Below are 16864 nucleotides of genomic sequence, written 5' to 3'. Positions count from 1 at the left end.
ATGGGGTCTGAACAGCATGTCTGTGCACTGGCTGAAACCATCTTAGCCCAAGAGGCAGCAATGAAGCCTGCATGAGTCATTCTTAAAACACGAAGATCTGCCCCATTGCTTCACTCTGAGTGCCCAGTGGCTAAAAGCAAAATAAAACATGAAGTGGGGCAGTGATGCTTTGCAAATAAGCCTGTCAAAGGCTGCTTGTTAAAATAAAAATGTGATTCACCCTGATAAAAACACCTTTGCTTGTAGCCAAAACCCTCTCAACTGGACACACAGACATAAATAATAATAATAATATTTGAGTATTAAAATAAGTTTATTTTATATAGTGCCTTTCTCAAACCCAAGGTCGCTTTAACTACACGGGTTGTAAATCTGCTGTCCTGTCACCAAGCAACAATCCATTGCTTCCTCTGGGAGTCTCAATCACGTGTGAGTGAGAGGGTGCACTGGGTGTAAGATGCTGAGGAGGTGACTAACAGCACTCTGGGGCATACAAAACTGCTGCAAACACACTAAGAGTCTGTTGCCCCCTTTGTATCACTGCAGCAATAGATCACTAGAACATTCTACAGTTGATTCTGGTGTTCTTGGAGTTCCATTTCCCACCATGTTGCACAAGTGTTCTGAACAAAACAGTGAATGGCAGAATTGCAAACAGCAAAAGACATACAGTATGCTAACCCACACAAACTGTGAAGTCGATCAAACCCAGCACCTGCAGAAAGCCATATGCTGTGTCACACAATTCACACCTTATTCGGCAACATAAACTATTCTACAGTTGCACTCAAACACAGTGTAAACAGATTCCCTGCAACAACACCCAACAAAACACCCATGCCATGTTATTCTCACCCATTCAAAGTACATACGGTATGATTCAACACAGAGTGAGAAAGCACTAAGCAAATATCCAACAGAATGTCACAGTCCCACACAAGGAAGTTATAAAGGATAGTTCATTTCCTGCAGTGCATAACATCACACATTCATTCACACACTAATAAAAGTGCAGACACAAACTCATGATTCACCATTTTTTGGCAACAAGTCAAAGAGTGCACACATATCATGTAGCCTATGACTGCACAACATATGCTATTCCACACAAACTCAGTGTAAGGCTTCAGCGCATGCCACATATGCTATTCTATACCCAACACCACGCGAGTGCACCTTGCTCATGCTATTCCATAACAACCCTGACTAAGTGTGCTATATAAAGCATGCTATCCTAAAAACATTGCCATCACACACTCAGTAATAAGTCAAAGCATGCTAACTCTGAAACCCTATCACTAGACCAAATACTATCTCACAATCCTTACAGCCGAGTCTGAAACATGCTCAAGTTTCCTAATTCTCTGCATATGCATTCAGCAACCAATGATCTCAAAAACACCTGGATTGGGTCTGGCTAACTAGCAAGCTAGCACAAGCTAGCACACTTTCTATCACCGCCATTCAATCCAGACAACGTGGTGGGTATACTTTCTAAATACTGAAAATGTCTATGTGATGCGTATTTCAGCTGATTCTGTCAGTTGGATGTATCAATGCATGATCATAAAGAAGCGAGCACTAACACACCAATGTGTTTTCATACCCTGTGCAGGTGTATGAGTGAAATACCTGTCCTGCCCGAGTATGGTTCGGTCTCTCCTGGGCCAGGCCAGCTTGTGGTGGACCAGGACCAGCTCGTGACCCGAGTCTCCCTGCGAATCGCACGAGCCGCAGTTCCCCATGTCCACTCCTCATGTGCTGACCACAGGCAAACACAGACACCCCACAGTGTCTATCAAGCAGTCTCGATCTAGACCTGACCTGACTAACTTACTCTTTATATTTATCTCTCTCTCACTCTCTCTCTCTCTCTGTCCCTCTCTCTCGCCTCTCCTCTTTCTTGCTGTCTCTCTCTCTCTCTCTCTCCTCAGCAGGCCACATGATCTGGTACCACGCCACCCAGAAATGCCTATGCTAATGTTTCTGTAAGCGGGGGCAGGCACTGCTTGTGCGGTTCGGAGGGTGTTTGTTTGTGTGTCTGCTTGTGTGTGTGTGTGTGTCAATGTGAGTGTTTGTGTATGCATGCATTTGTATTTGTGTGTGTAGGAGTGTGTGCATATGTGCTACATTCATGTGTGTACTTTTGTGTATTTGTATGTGTGTGTGTGTGTGTGTGTTTGAAGGGATGTTGTTTGGTGATGTGTATCCGGCACCAAGGACCAGCGGTCTGAAAGCTCACAACATGACACCGGCTGCCCGACCGCTGGGCCTTCTCAATCCCCTCTTTGTTCTTTTCACCTCCAGCAACCATCTGAAACACCCACAGAACCACAGATACACATCTGTCCATCCACACAAATACACACACGCTCTCACTCTCTTTCCATCCCTCTCTCTCTGTCACACACACACACACACACATACACATATACAAACACACATGCAAACAGATACAGATACATAACCATATGAACTGAAAAACATGCCCATATACAAAGGGATATATTCAAACACCTAAATATTCATGCATCCACAGATACTGTATGTGTAACAGCTGCCACACACCACATATACACATGCACAAATACAGACACAGACAAATAAGCATGATCAAAAATACCTAAACACATCTGATACTCTGCCTAGCTCCACTACAGTTCTATTCTAACAGCAACTGCCAGTAGCAGAATGCTTTCAAGCTGACTGAGCAGCAAGCAATGTTTCATAATTTACATAATTATCCATTATTCATGGTATTATTCTTTCTATGTTCCTGAAAAAGGAGAAATCCACGATGCACAAACTAGTATAGCCATACAAAAAGAAAAGAAAAGAAAGAAAGAAAGAAAGAAAGAGAGAGAGAGAGAGAGAGAGAGAGAGAGAGAGAGAGAGTCACTCTCATCTAATCTGAATGTAGAGCTTGGGCAGATTTTGAGCAGAGAGATAAAGCAAAGGGAAAGAATTAGACAGAGGGAGGGAGGTAGGGCAGTAGGAGAAGAGTAAGAATGAAGAAGATCCCACGAGAGACTAAGGGGTTGGATGTACAGAGCAAAGAGAAAGGAAGAGTGAAAGATGATGAGGATGAAGCAGAGGGCCCGGGGAGAGAGACAGGGAGATGAGAGAGAAGGAGAAAGATATTTATGGTGCCTTCACCATTTGCCCACTATCATTTCCTATTCAGAGAATATAATATGTGCATGTTAGGCTAAACCTGGGATTTAAAAGAAGAGTAAAGATACAGGACGGGACACACAGGGAGAGGTGATAGACAAACCAGGCTCGGCAAGTCTTTCTTTGTTATGCTGCACAGGTAATTCAACAAAAAGCACTGGGCCAAACTAACAACCAGAGCCACGACATTTAAGATAAGGTGTGGCCTACTGGAAAAGCTTTTGTTAATTTAGCCTCTGTTATCTTTCACAGACGATTCATTCTCACGACAACATCATTAGGGTATTATAGAATTAGGCCCTTTGTGGCCACTACGATTAAACCAGTATGAGCAATACACAGTTAACACACACACACACACACACACACACACACACACACACACACACACACACACACACACACACACAACACAAACACAAACACAAAACACACACACACACACACACACACACACAAACACAAACACAAAACACACACACACACACACACACACACAATTAACAGGTCTTTGTGGGATTTATGGTCATGTTGGAGTGCCCTGTTAACTGTAGTCTGTTGCCATCTTGAAATTTCTGTAAGTCCTGGTGATAAGAAATCTGAACGTTTACAGTATGTTACCGAAACCAATGGAAATGAAAATTATCCTGCTGACACAGAATGCTATCTAACACACTATTATGACCCCATCATAGTGGTACTAATCAAGTAGTTGGTACCAATCAAGTAGTCGGTACCAATCAAGACAGTCTTAACATTGTCAGCCCACACATCCATCAATCTTGCTCTATTTTTGCCTCTCGTCACCAGCTCTTGACTGTAAAATTTCATCAAACTCAAAAGATCATCCACTGGAAAATACACTTGAAATCACACAATCTACAGACATTGTGCAAGTTGGGGCTGTTATTCCAGCAGAATATCTCATCATGCATCTCCTGGTTAGAGTATGCAGCTCTGATTTCATTCTATCCTATTACCTGCATGGTGTGAAATGATAGGTAGTCCTGTCCTCATGTCTGATCTACAGTATGTCTGTATTGTCTAAGGGGAAAGGAAAAGTTCTACTAACAGTCTGCTGGCAAAAATTGTTTCAACACACATGAATGTCTTATACACACATACAGTATGCTAAGTACTGCCCACTACTGACTATGCTGTAATTTAATTCATTAATATAAATAATCAATTCCGATTGTTTGTGTGTCCTCCTTCACTCTTTGCAGAACTTCCTTGGTCCCTATTGCCCACTCTTTTACAAATGCTTAATAAAACTTAGTTTCTCTTTCTGAGGAAACAACTTCTGGCAACTTCTGGCAAAAGAAAACATTCCATCTGGCATGCTCATCCAAGGACACACACACACACACACACACACACACTTTGTTTCCTCTTGCTTTAAGGAAACATTTAAAACATTTTTAAACATCTATGAACAATGCATAATTAGTTTTTGTCACTAGCAGCAAAACTGTTCCAATGCTGCATTTAATGTAAAGCCTATTCTGCTGCATGGCAGGCTCAGAAAGAAAATGAATAAGCTCTCAAAACCTTCCAAGTTAATCATCTATCACCTCCGCAGGGCAGACGTCAGCGCTTTCATTAAAAAAAAAACCTCCACTGTGAGATTAACGTCTCTTTCTCTCAGAACCTCCAATCTAGCACATCAGTTAAGAGAGACTTCTATCCAGTCTCACGTTTAATGAGAGCCCTGCTTCTCCCGGCAGAATTTCATATGGTCATGTGCCCACATCGCCAAGGACTGAGAAGGGAGTGGAGATTCAGGGAGTGATATGGAATAACCACTCCTCTCCCTGGCCTTGGGAGGCCCCGCAGGGCACTGAAGTCAGGTGGTCTGACTCTCACTCTGTCAACATGAGGGTGCAGAAAATGCCTTTAACGATTCCTCACCCAGTAATGGCATGTTGCTGTTGTGTGACCATGCAAATAATGTGCCCTAGACAGCCAATGTATGAAAGCTTAATAGTGGAAATGTGAGTTTTGTTCAATGTGATCTATATCTCTAGATATGGTTGCTTGTTGATGTATAAATATATGCAGGTTTGGGAGGCAGGTTTGGGTGAAGAGTGAAGATGCTACTTGTGTGTTTACTTTCCGTCAGACTGACTGTAGACTTTCAGGAAGTTGTCCAGGTGAGTCTGACAAGTGACGAGGCGGTGCTCACTCTGAGGTCGTGTCTACTTCCAGGCCGAGAGGTATGCCCCCTGTCATCATCACTCACCAAGGGCTCACTGCTTTCCCTGAAGCTAAGTGTTCAGTACTACTACTTACAGTAAGTCTGACTCAGGTAACAGTCACAGCTGTGTCTTATTTGGAGTCTCCCAGTCAAAGAGCACTGGAATGGGATTGGGAGAGACACAAGAGTAACACGGATATATGGTGTTGACTCGACTGGTTGTATTCCTGGACGGGATTAACATGACTGGTTGAATTTTCTGATGAGATGAAACTGACCAACCGTATTTGATGAAAGTCCTGCACGTCTTCGAGCACAATTAGATAGATAGATAGATGGATAGATAGATAGATAGATAGATAGATAGATAGATAGATAGATAGATACTTTATTGATCCCGAGGGGAAATTCAAGGTCCCAGTAGCTTATGACACCACACACAGCAACATAAACAGGACAAATCCACATGACTAAAAAGAACAGTAAAAAAAAGACACTAAAGACACTAAAACCATCCACATGAATGTACTAAGGATGTACTATAACAACTCAATATTTTATATCTATTATTTAAAACTAATTGGAGAAAAAGCTAATTTCAGGCAACACCAACCAATTGATCCAGGCATCATTGTATGGAGGAGAGATACACTGGTCTCTGCAGTCTCTTCATCACTGAGCACAGACCCAAGCTAACAGGTGAACAAAACCTAAAGGTCTGACCAGAGAATCTATTTGTGATTTGTGTGACTTTGATTAAAAAATCAAATCAATTGTGCCTGTGCTTGCAGGGGTTATACTATCCATGTCTGAATCCTTTAGCCTTAAGACTGAACTAATCCCATATCAACACAGATGCTTTCAAACATAGTATACATACACACTTCATGTTCAATATGACTGCACTGTGCTAACTACACAGTCATAAATGAATCTGATGGCACAATTCTTAATCGCACTCAAGTCTCTACAGTGGACAAGCAGGGTGTGCATGTAGCAGGCATGTATTTGAATAAACTACCGGACATAGTGTACGTCATAGTAAAAAACCTTCTGTACGATTATGTGCATCCACTATGTCATCTTACTGTAACACATTCCATCCTCATAAAGGCACTGCAACTTCTAGACTGAGAGGGAACGAGTCTTTAATCTTCAATAGCACCCACTCAGTGTGTGTGTGTGTGTGTGTGTGTGTGTGTGTGTGTGTGTATGTGTAGTGTGGTGTATCTAAGGGCCAATCAGTGGGGGTTTCTCAAAACACACCTGCTTCCAAAGATCCCCCCTACAGTGGGGGGACTCAATAGCGTGTGTGTGTGTGTGTGTGTGTGTGTGTGTGTGTGTGTGTGTGTGTGTGTGTGTGTGTGTGTGTGTGTGTGTGAACCTCATAGGAAGCTACAGCAATGGACCCTTTTGATGTTTCCATGACAAGAATCGTGGCTAAAACTCACTCCCTGGCCTAAAGTCATCTGGACAACATCACTTCAGTTTGAGGCCAAACTGCACTACAGTGCTAATATTAATCCTGACTGTTCTATGACAGAGGCACTAGCCTGAGATTGACCCTGGTCTAGGCTGTATCACCAAATAAGACTGGGATAAGAGATGTTTATTAAATTTGGTTTAAATGTGGTCTGAATAGGGTGGGAACTATTAGCTTGCGAATGGAATCCAAATCTTACTAAATCAATCCAATGTAATGTGAAAGCTCAGCGGGGTAGTGCAGATTCGAAAACAATTACATAATGTTTTGCAAAAACATTGTTTTCTGGTGGAAAGCCAGTGTCCCCATTGTCTTTGTCCAGCTTTCAAGAAAGGCAGTCTCTAGATTGTTGACTCTACTGAGAAGCACCAACTGAATAATAATACTTTACGGTTATCATGATTACTGAATTATTTGGATAACCTTAAAAAGGACGTTGTTGCACAACATCTTCCAACCACAATGAAAATGACTGAGTGACATATTACAATTGTTATTCAGGCTAAAATGCACCAATAATAATCTCTCATAAGTCTTCTCTTCTGCTCGTTGGGATGGACTCAGGTACAGAATGTAAAGTAGCTGTACCACCTACACAGTATGCAGCGCCTCTGGATGTCTAAGTGATTTGAATTATTGTGAAGCTCTTTCTTATACTGTCACTTATGACTCTTTTACACTAAGAGGTGCTGTGAACATGGCCATGACTAAATTGATCTTTGGATTAAAACTTGTTTGCTTGGCTGTAGCTGTAACACACCATATTGCTGTAGGCTAATCTTGCACACACCTTTAATGTAATCAACCATGGACTAATGCAGTGGCAACATAACTCTTCTAACTCATAACTAACTGGGGGTTAAAAAAAAATCATATTCAAATCACATTAGAACACCAGCCACCAGGAATGCAGTCTTATCAGTAGTTCTATCTCATTACACGCATAACCTTTGATATCATAATTTCATCAGCTCTTACTAAAGCAAAAAACAACAAATAGCATACATAGACCTACAAAACCTACATTAACAGCCAGTCAGCTATTATCAGCAATTATACGTGTGTGGTAATACACAATGCTGTTCCAAGTTCTCAGAAAAAAACAACAACATTGAAACATGACCCACTGTATAAAATCATTCAAATGAACACTGCTGAACAATGGCTCAAAGCAACCAGCTTACCATCACGTAGGATAATAACACAGGTGGGTGTGTACGAAAACTACAAAGACAGACTTTGACCCTTCCGAAACTATAAGCAACGCGCGTTGTGTCTGCACCGACACGAATGCTGACCACTACAAGGCAACCAGTCCCAATCTTTTTGGCAAACCATACGCCACATTGAAAGAAGGTATTGGATGACAAACGGCCATTTCAGTCGTGCGTATAGCCTGGTAACGGCGCAGCTGTGGACAGGTAGCATTAAGGCTACTCACCTGACACTTTCTTTTCACCTAAAACATAAACAGAGCACGATTTACAATATTATTAAGAGCAGCACTTACTTTATAAAATAACTGGCTCCTTCGGACGTGAAACCTTCTTCCCATCCTCTCGGTAAATCTATGGAACATAAAATTATAACATATGCTACACATGAGAAAACTTCTGCTTAACCCTTTCGCTGCGCGATAGGCTAGACATATTAACACTGGAAACATAACTAATGGTTTCTGGACGTTAGAGATGAATGCACGCGCTGTTTATTCGGACACAGTCCTATAGCTTACCTGATCGTATCATATGTCCGGAATTGACAGGCTCGCCTGTTCGGGGATGCAGCCAAGTAGTGGTGCGCGTTTCATCACTGCCGGAACACACAAACCACCTGTTAGCGAACTGCAAGCAAAGACAGTAGAACTCCTACCGGATAAGTTGTAAGCATAGGAGGATGTTAAACAACCGTCGGCTGTTGCTCACTTAATGAAAAACACCCTTCCATCCTTGCAGACTCCATACGTCCAGTGTTCAGGTAAGCTGTCCCGCCCGAACGGCGCCGCCATGATAAGGGTCTGAAGTCTACTTCATTCTGCCCCCTGGGAGTCCGGCCTCGCTGATCATCGCCAGGGCAAAAAGGCAGTTAAAGGGGAAGGCTGAAAGCTACTTAGGTGCGTCTTCTCCTTGACAACCTGCGCCGACGTAAAATGGGCAGGCACGAAGCGCAGTTGGAAACCATCATTAAGTCCTGGGGATCAGTTCAAGCGGGCATCTAAGCTGCCATATGCCAGATACTGCGCCGATGGTGTGTAACTGAAGGAGAGTGAATTGAAGTCGGAAATAGGAATGCAACTTCCTGATGGAGGTTGTAAAATGGTATTCTTCTCATCTTTTGAAAATGTTCCCCCCAAAAATGTGCAACCTTGAAAATACAAGAGCAACATGCAAACAACATTTTTGCTGTTATATATAAAAAATAAAAAGCATAATTGAAAACAGTGCTTAGGTTCAAGGGCATGTGGACAGGCCCATTTAATTTAATACCAGAAAATGCAGGCTCAATCGATGCAGCTGCCACAGCAATACTAAACTGTAAACCTAGCCCACAGCCCTCTCTCTGCCTCTGAAAAGACAAAAGTTATCTGAACAAGGCTGGTCCGCTTCACATCTTATCTGAATAAACCAGTGTAATTATTCTTCTGTACAGTCAAATGCACATAACTGTGATTATTGCACTTTGAAGTGAATGGCCTTCATCTTTACAGTGGCCATGCAAAGGATGTTCTGAAAGCATATCTTAACACAAATGGCACAGAAGCCTATTATTACCTCTTCCAGAAATACACTTCAGGCAGACAGTCACAGTAGACAAAAAATAAAACACTTTAGTAACTAGAGGCGGACAGAGTACATAGCTTCATTACTTGAGTAAAAGTACAGATACCCTTTGCTAAATTTTACTCAAGTACAAGTAAAAGTACAACAGTCAGATGTCTACTTAAGTAAAAGTACTGAAGTACTTGTTTTTAGAAGTACTTGAGTATCAAGAGTACAAGAGTAGCCTACATTTTCTAAATATTGCATTACTACTGCCACAGTGCTTACATTTATGTACAGAAACGTCCTACATGGAGTTTTTACATTTTTTTTAATGTTAATACCTTGGAGAATGTAAAATGAATTGGAAGTAAAATGAAGTCATTTTCATCTTTTTACCATGTTGCCAGGGATGGGCAGTATTTCTAATACATGTATTTAAAATACGTATTTAAAATTATGTAATTGAAACACTTGAAGCGAAAACTATCATTAACTTGTTCAGAAAATTTAAATAGTCTGGCGAGGTGGGGCCACAGGTTGGCACATTCCCGGGATGGACCTGCTGCGTCTTCATTCATTGTTTCGTCCATGGTTTCGTCTCTTATCTAAATCTGACCATGGAGTTGACTTTGGCGGAAAACTGAAGGTGATTGCTGATAGGCTGTCCCAATCAGTGGCGCCTGCCCAATCCAATCACGTTTGAGAGGGAAACAACAAATTGAGGATTTCCAAGATTTTTCTTTTTTCCTTTTTTTTTAGAAGTAGTAACGGGTACTCACGGTTATGGATAGAAATGTAGTGGATTAAAGAGTACAATATTTGCCTCTCAAATGTACTTGAGTAAAGTCATGAGTACTCCCTAAAAATGATACTCGAGGAAAGTACAGATCCCTCAAAATTGTACTCAAGTACTGTACTCAAGTAAATGTACTCCGTTACTGTCCGGCTCTGTTAACAACACACACACACACACACACACACACACACACACACACACACACACACACACTCACACACACACACACACACACACACAAGTTAGATAACAAAAACACAGAGTGTGGTGCATTTTAAAGGAACCATATGTAAGATTGTGGCCAGAACTGGTACTGCAATCACTTTCAAATTACTGTAGAGAGGTGTATCCCCTCCCCCTCCCCCCTGACTCAAGGTTGCCAACACGAATGCCGAAACACTACTGACTTTGTGATTAGTAGATAAGTGGAGGGTGGCACATCAGGCCAAAACACAACATGACATGACAAAACACAACATCAACATCAGTTGAGGGCTGCAACTTCACTTTAAAAATGACAATATCCTGGCCGGACTACTGTTGTCAGCGATATAAGTATTTGAAATGAACATGATTTCTTAATGTCTAGTGACATATCAGGGCCATTTTATGATTAATTGAAATTAATTTCTTACATATGGTTCCTTTAAGTTGGGTTTGTCGTTACAGGAAGGATGCACCTCTACATTGTAACTTTGCTTCCAAAAGCAACATGAAAATGCCGTATAATTTGTTTCAGAAAGCAACATGAATTGGTAATCATTCCAGTGCAGTTTGGTTTGGTAAATTTTCAATTCAGAACTGTGCTGATGGACATCTAGTGAAAGCCAAGGTAAGCGCTACCATAAGAGTAGTATAGCAAATCCTCAACATGGAGAAAAACAGATGCTCTCGATGGCTGTCCCGTTGGTGATGTTGTTTGCCCAAAAAGGTTGATTTGTTTTTGAAGTTTAAATAGGCTTGGTTGTTGATTGGCCAGGCAACTGTGTGAAATCCCCTATCTATAGCATTAGGAATTAATTAGGGGATTAAAGTCTCTCCTGATTTGAAATACATTGCAGTAACAAAACAACACACACTCATCTAAGAATGATGTGCGGCACATGTTCTGTCAGGACGTGAGAAAACATTGTAGTGGTGTTTCAGTGTTTTTAAATAGTATATGATCCTGGGAGGAAAGCCCGTCTTTAAAGCCAGTGGTGATGCAGTGCTGTATAGTGCTTATTTAGTGTTGATAAGAGCTGTGAGGATACTCCGGTACAGTATGTGTCAATTATATGGTTCTCAGAAGTATGTTATGTGGAAAACAGCACTATTAGAGGCCCGTAGAATTGGATTTAGAACAATAAACAATTTGCCTTTGTGCATTGTGAGAGAAGGAGAAAGATAGAGAGAAAGAGGGAGAGAGCGAGAGAGAAGTGAAGCAAGATCAAGAGAGACAGGTCAGAGACAGAAGTATTTTACTTAATACATTTTAAATCATAACTTTGTTTTTCAAGATGACATGTTCTTCAGAGGACCGATTCGGCTAATGGTCTGTAATGGCCTTGGCTTGCTAATCATTATGAGTGATGGACATGGAGACATTTTCCATTGCATATACACTTTTATCTTATCTCACATTAGACATGGGCATTGTTCTTTTATGTGTTTAGCTGTCCTTCATCGCATTCATAGCCTCCCTCCCACCTTTCACAAACACTCAGCCAGCCCTTTAACGACCCTTGGACTGAACAAAAGGCTCTTAATTCCCCCCAAAGAAATGTCATGGTAACTATGGACACAGTGGATGATGGAGATAGATGAAATCTAGTGGCACTTTAAGCACCATATCTGCAAGCCATTAGATCATCACACAAGGACCTATGCCCACACTAGAGCTCCCAAGAGAGACACCCTAAAGATGTCTTCAGTAGCCTATGAGGAGCCTATTTAGAGGGCTTTTACTCTAGGACTCTCATACAACTTTGAAAGCCTCTGATTGCCAAGCAACTGAAAAAACGAAGCAAACAAACATCACTTCACTCCTCAAATTATAGGTGTGTATCTGTAGGAAATACATGGTATTCATATTCTAACTGCAAATCAATGAACAAATATGTTACTAATACACCTAAACCTGTTTAAGTATGAATATGTGAAGAATACTTGAGTTTTCTCCTCAAATTAGGAGAAAGTGAAGGTTAGCCAGTGAAGGTTAGCCAAGCTGTTCTCCCTGACTGCCATTTGTTAAAAAATATCTCTGTGACTATGTCTCCCCCCTGTGTTGATTAATAATACAGCCACTGTTAAATGGGAATTTGAAAACTTTTCGTGCCCCAATTTATTCATATTTCAATTAACATTTGACTATACTTCAGCTAAACATCAGTGAAACAGTGACGTTGTAAATCTACACAAATCAACTCAGTCTCAATCCATAGGCTGCAACCAATAAATGTCCAAAGATAAATATGGTAACAACATTTAACAACATGTAACAACTTTACCACCTAAGTTAGCACTAATTATAATACTAACTAATTATATAAATTATACATAACTAGATGTACCACATAGTGGTACATAATATGTCTGGTGCTGTATGTACTATTAAACAAATGCATGTACTATCTAAACAAATCAAGCTTCTCAACTTTTCTTCATGCCCTACTCTTGCAACTCAAATGTGCTGTTCACACCTGCTAGACACAAGATTCTGGACATTGAAGCGCTTGATTTCTACATTTGTGTCCTTCACTAGGTGGCGCTACACCACAGTTTTTCTGCAAAATTGTGGAAAGTGCTTAAACACTGGTGCTTCAGAACAACCTGAGCTGTAGGCTACCTGTGCAGGTTCCTGAAGTTAATTTACCCCATCTGAACTCTCTTCCCCTAAAAGACGGATACCGTCACAATGTCTAGCCTACCCCTCCACTTCACTGTAGGAATTATCTAGGAATCACACAAAGGCCTACACACACACACACCTGTTGTCACCAGCCACTCTGAAGATGAAGATCCTGTTCTGATCAGCCACAGAAAGATAAGGTTTGAGAAGTGTAGTCTTTAAAGCTAAGATCAGTGAGTCTATAAAGCTCTTCCACCATTTTTCTTCTCACACACATAGCCTACCCAGCATCAGTGTGCTCATGTATAAATACTTAAGTGGTCATTTTGTCAGCATTGATTGATTGCTTTTACATGTTTCCATTCTAGCTGCTTGTGCATTTAGAATTTAATTCATCAAGCATAACCAACGAAAAAGACAAAGGCAAAGCAGAGAGTTGCTAGTAATGCAGAAATGCTCATCACAAAAACGGAAATGAGTGGTCATTAGAGGTCCAACCAGCGAAGCTGGAGGAACCCTAAAGTATTTATTCTGATTATTCCTCTTATTATTACTATTAGGGGTCCAATCAGATATGCTGCAACGGTTTGGGTAGTTATTTAGCGGAAAGCTGCATTTTTTGGCTTTTGGGGGGCCGCGGCAGGCGGGGGTTGGCAGTAAGGATGGGTTGCCCTTGGGAACCAAATGCTTATTTCCCATAAAAGTCTAGTGGAGCTACATGCCCACCAAGTTCCATGTGTCTAGGCGTGGTTATAATTAACACTGAATGGGGAGGCGTTCTTTGTACTTTCCTGTTGATGTAATTGGCACTGGTCCAGGCTCAGGGGCTAATTGGGATCCCCCACCTGTTACTCTCGTGAACGAGCTGTTACATCACACACACTGGGCTAGGCTTAGAGACAGTTCAGGAAGGATTACATCAGTGACACCAGTCCATTTCTTCAACACCACATTCAATTAATGCCAAATAACAGATCTAATCACAAATACTGGCACATTTTTTATTTACGCAATATGTTTATCTATTTAATCTATGCATATTTATTATTCACAATGAATACCATGTTGTTTATTGAGTGCATCCATCAAGCCATAATTTGTTGACATAGAATTGTTTACATTTTGCTGAGTATCACTAAATATGAAGGGGAGTCAGCAGAGGACAATATTCAGTATAAAAATGTATTGAAAATATCAGATTTTCTCATAACACCAACCAAAGACTATTATACCCTCCCTGTATTAGGCCCTCCCATATTTTATAACAAATGATGTCTGACAAAAGCTAAATATCATGTCTGCACATGCATGTCACTTATATAGTTTGTGAACAGTTGATACTGTATATACCAAAACTTGATATGCCTTTAATTGCCTGCCAATTTCAGCTGGAGTGTTTAATTACTCTGAAGTCAATACACACAGATCATAAGTATTCTTCATCATATGTCATACAGGTCATCATTTGTGAATCTGGCCTGTGGAGCTCAGACTATAACTTCTGTTATTGTATATGGCAGCTTAGTGGTTGATATATGGATCTCACCCTCTCTTCTCTTATGTCTTTGATGTATGTGACTCACAGGGTACACCTGTGTGTGAGGGCCTGTGTGGAACAGGAGATCTGGAGCCTTATGGGAGATGTGTCTCTGTGTGTGTTTGTGTGTGTGACAGTGTCCGCTCTGCCAGCTCTCAGACACAATAGCTGCCAGTGTGTTGCGTCAGGCTGGTTGCCCCGGCGGGATAATTGTGACTCCAGAGATGTGTCCCTTTGGCCCAGGACACTGGGTGAGTAACAGATAGAGCTTTCCCTTGCCCTGCTGCTACGTCCACACACACGCACACGCGCACACACACACAGAGACAGACAGGGAGAGACAGAGAGAGAGAGAGAGAGCTGTTGCAGCTCACATAACACATACACACACACACACACGTGCACACACACACAGTTCCTGCTGCAATCGTCTGCAATCCTTTCACCGCCACAATGAGCAGCACTCTGTTGCCAGGAGACTGGGGTCGCCACGGCCACGGCTGCTCTGGGAGATGGAGAAAGAGTTTCAGCATTCTCATTAATCCCCTTCCCACCCCACCAACCTCAAATCCACAGACACCCCCTCCTTCCCCCCCCCCTTGCACCCCCATCAATCCCACTCACAAGAATAAGGTTCTCGTTGGTCGCCTTTTGTCTGCTAAAGTTAAATGAATGTCAAAATAGGCAGGCAACTGCTGGTGTCTCTAGCCTCAGGCCATGGCTTTACAGCGTACACCTTGTCTGTCTGCTTATAAAATGACTCCTGCTAGACGGGGGTCGGTACAGAGAGGAACATTTATTAGTTAAAGAGTGCTCTGAGCTGTGAGAACAAACTTCTGAATGTAGGGTTTTTTGTGTGTTTCAGATTTCCCAGACAGTTGTGCCATATCGATTTCAGAATCCACCGTTTACGGTCTGGATCTGAAATGTACAAGATATCTGACAATCTGAAAACCTGAGAATGATCTTACTTACCCCTCCGCTGCTAAATACAGTACATAATCAATATGCTCTATAGGCCTATCTAACACAATTAGATTTAGGTCAATATCATACTGTATACCTGGTGAATCTCAAATGTTCTATTAGTTCATAATGTTGATGTTGAATGTTTACATTTACATTCATAAATGTAGAAGTTATTGAATGTTGAATGATCCAGGACAAAACAGCATGGTTTATAGTCATATTTTCTTGTAAAATTTCTCATGTGCAAAATAAAATATCTCATCCAGTTCTGTGCAAAAAATAAAGACGTACACAGTCATACATAATTAAAAGTTCAGCAAAACACACTTTGTTAACCCTGTTGTGATACACATCAGCAATAATCTGAATAGCTTTTGTCGTGCTGAGGTGAGAGAATGGGACACGCGTTATGAGCTGATTATTGCTCATTGTTACACCATCCACCTTGTGTTTGTGTGTGTGCGCACAGATGCATGTGATGTGTGAGTTGGAGATGGTAACTGATTTCCCCTCCAGGGAACACATTTCATCATGGCTTGTTTTTAACCCTTATCTTACATAAACCGACTGCAGGTTGGTCTCACAGGAAAAGTTGTCTCCCTTTGCTAACTTCACTCTATGAACGAAGAGTTGAAGATCTAAATGTGAGGGAAAGATGAAACCTGTGTGAAACAAGGCTTCATAATTGGCTCCCTTCAAGGTAATGTCCAAACCAGAGCCTCTGAAAAATATATGATTTTCAGTATGTTTCAGGCAGCTACCACATAGAAACCCACAAAATAGAAACCCATACCTATACCAAGACAAAAACCTGGTAATAGCAAAGTTATACACAGTAAAATCTGCTTGGGTTATTATTCAGTCTAAGATATGTCAAGCAGCAGAGGTTAAGATCATATATATATATAAGGTATATAGGCATAATGTATACAGGTATAAGAAGGTAATATGACGTAATGTTTCAGAATCGGAGCTACATTTCCATTTCACTATCAGCAAAGAATTTGAATCAGTGTTCAAATATGAAACTACCTTTTTTTTTCTCCTGTCAACAGAAGCACCCTCACCATAAAAGGCATGACCAGTTTTAACAAGACAGAAGCTCATGAAAGCAAC

General features: G+C 41.2%; 1 protein-coding gene across 4 annotated transcripts in view; it reads right to left on the bottom strand.

Annotated features, from left to right (window-relative positions):
* Positions 1 to 8916, bottom strand: part of plekha7a (pleckstrin homology domain containing, family A member 7a) — a 77289-nt gene extending 68373 nt beyond the window's left edge. For 2 of the 4 annotated variants that reach the window (XM_048256534.1, XM_048256536.1), the window contains exons 1-3: positions 8780 to 8915; positions 8590 to 8666; positions 8365 to 8422 (exon numbers count right to left, since the gene is read on the bottom strand). In XM_048256534.1, the coding sequence (XP_048112491.1) occupies positions 8365 to 8422; positions 8590 to 8666; positions 8780 to 8862 (218 nt within the window). In that variant the 5' untranslated portion in view covers positions 8863 to 8915. Of the gene's footprint in view, positions 1 to 8364; positions 8423 to 8589; positions 8667 to 8779 lie in introns of all 4 variants that reach the window. The other 2 variants (XM_048256535.1, XM_048256538.1) reach the window with 2 other exon arrangements.
* Positions 8917 to 16864: the final 7948 nt, after the last annotated feature.

The sequence above is a fragment of the Alosa alosa genome, chromosome 11 (genome assembly GCF_017589495.1).
Source record: "Alosa alosa isolate M-15738 ecotype Scorff River chromosome 11, AALO_Geno_1.1, whole genome shotgun sequence".
In the NCBI taxonomy this organism is placed as follows: domain Eukaryota; kingdom Metazoa; phylum Chordata; class Actinopteri; order Clupeiformes; family Clupeidae; genus Alosa; species Alosa alosa.
Note: the sequence above shows the minus strand (reverse complement) of the source record. Positions and strands in the feature narration are given on the sequence as shown.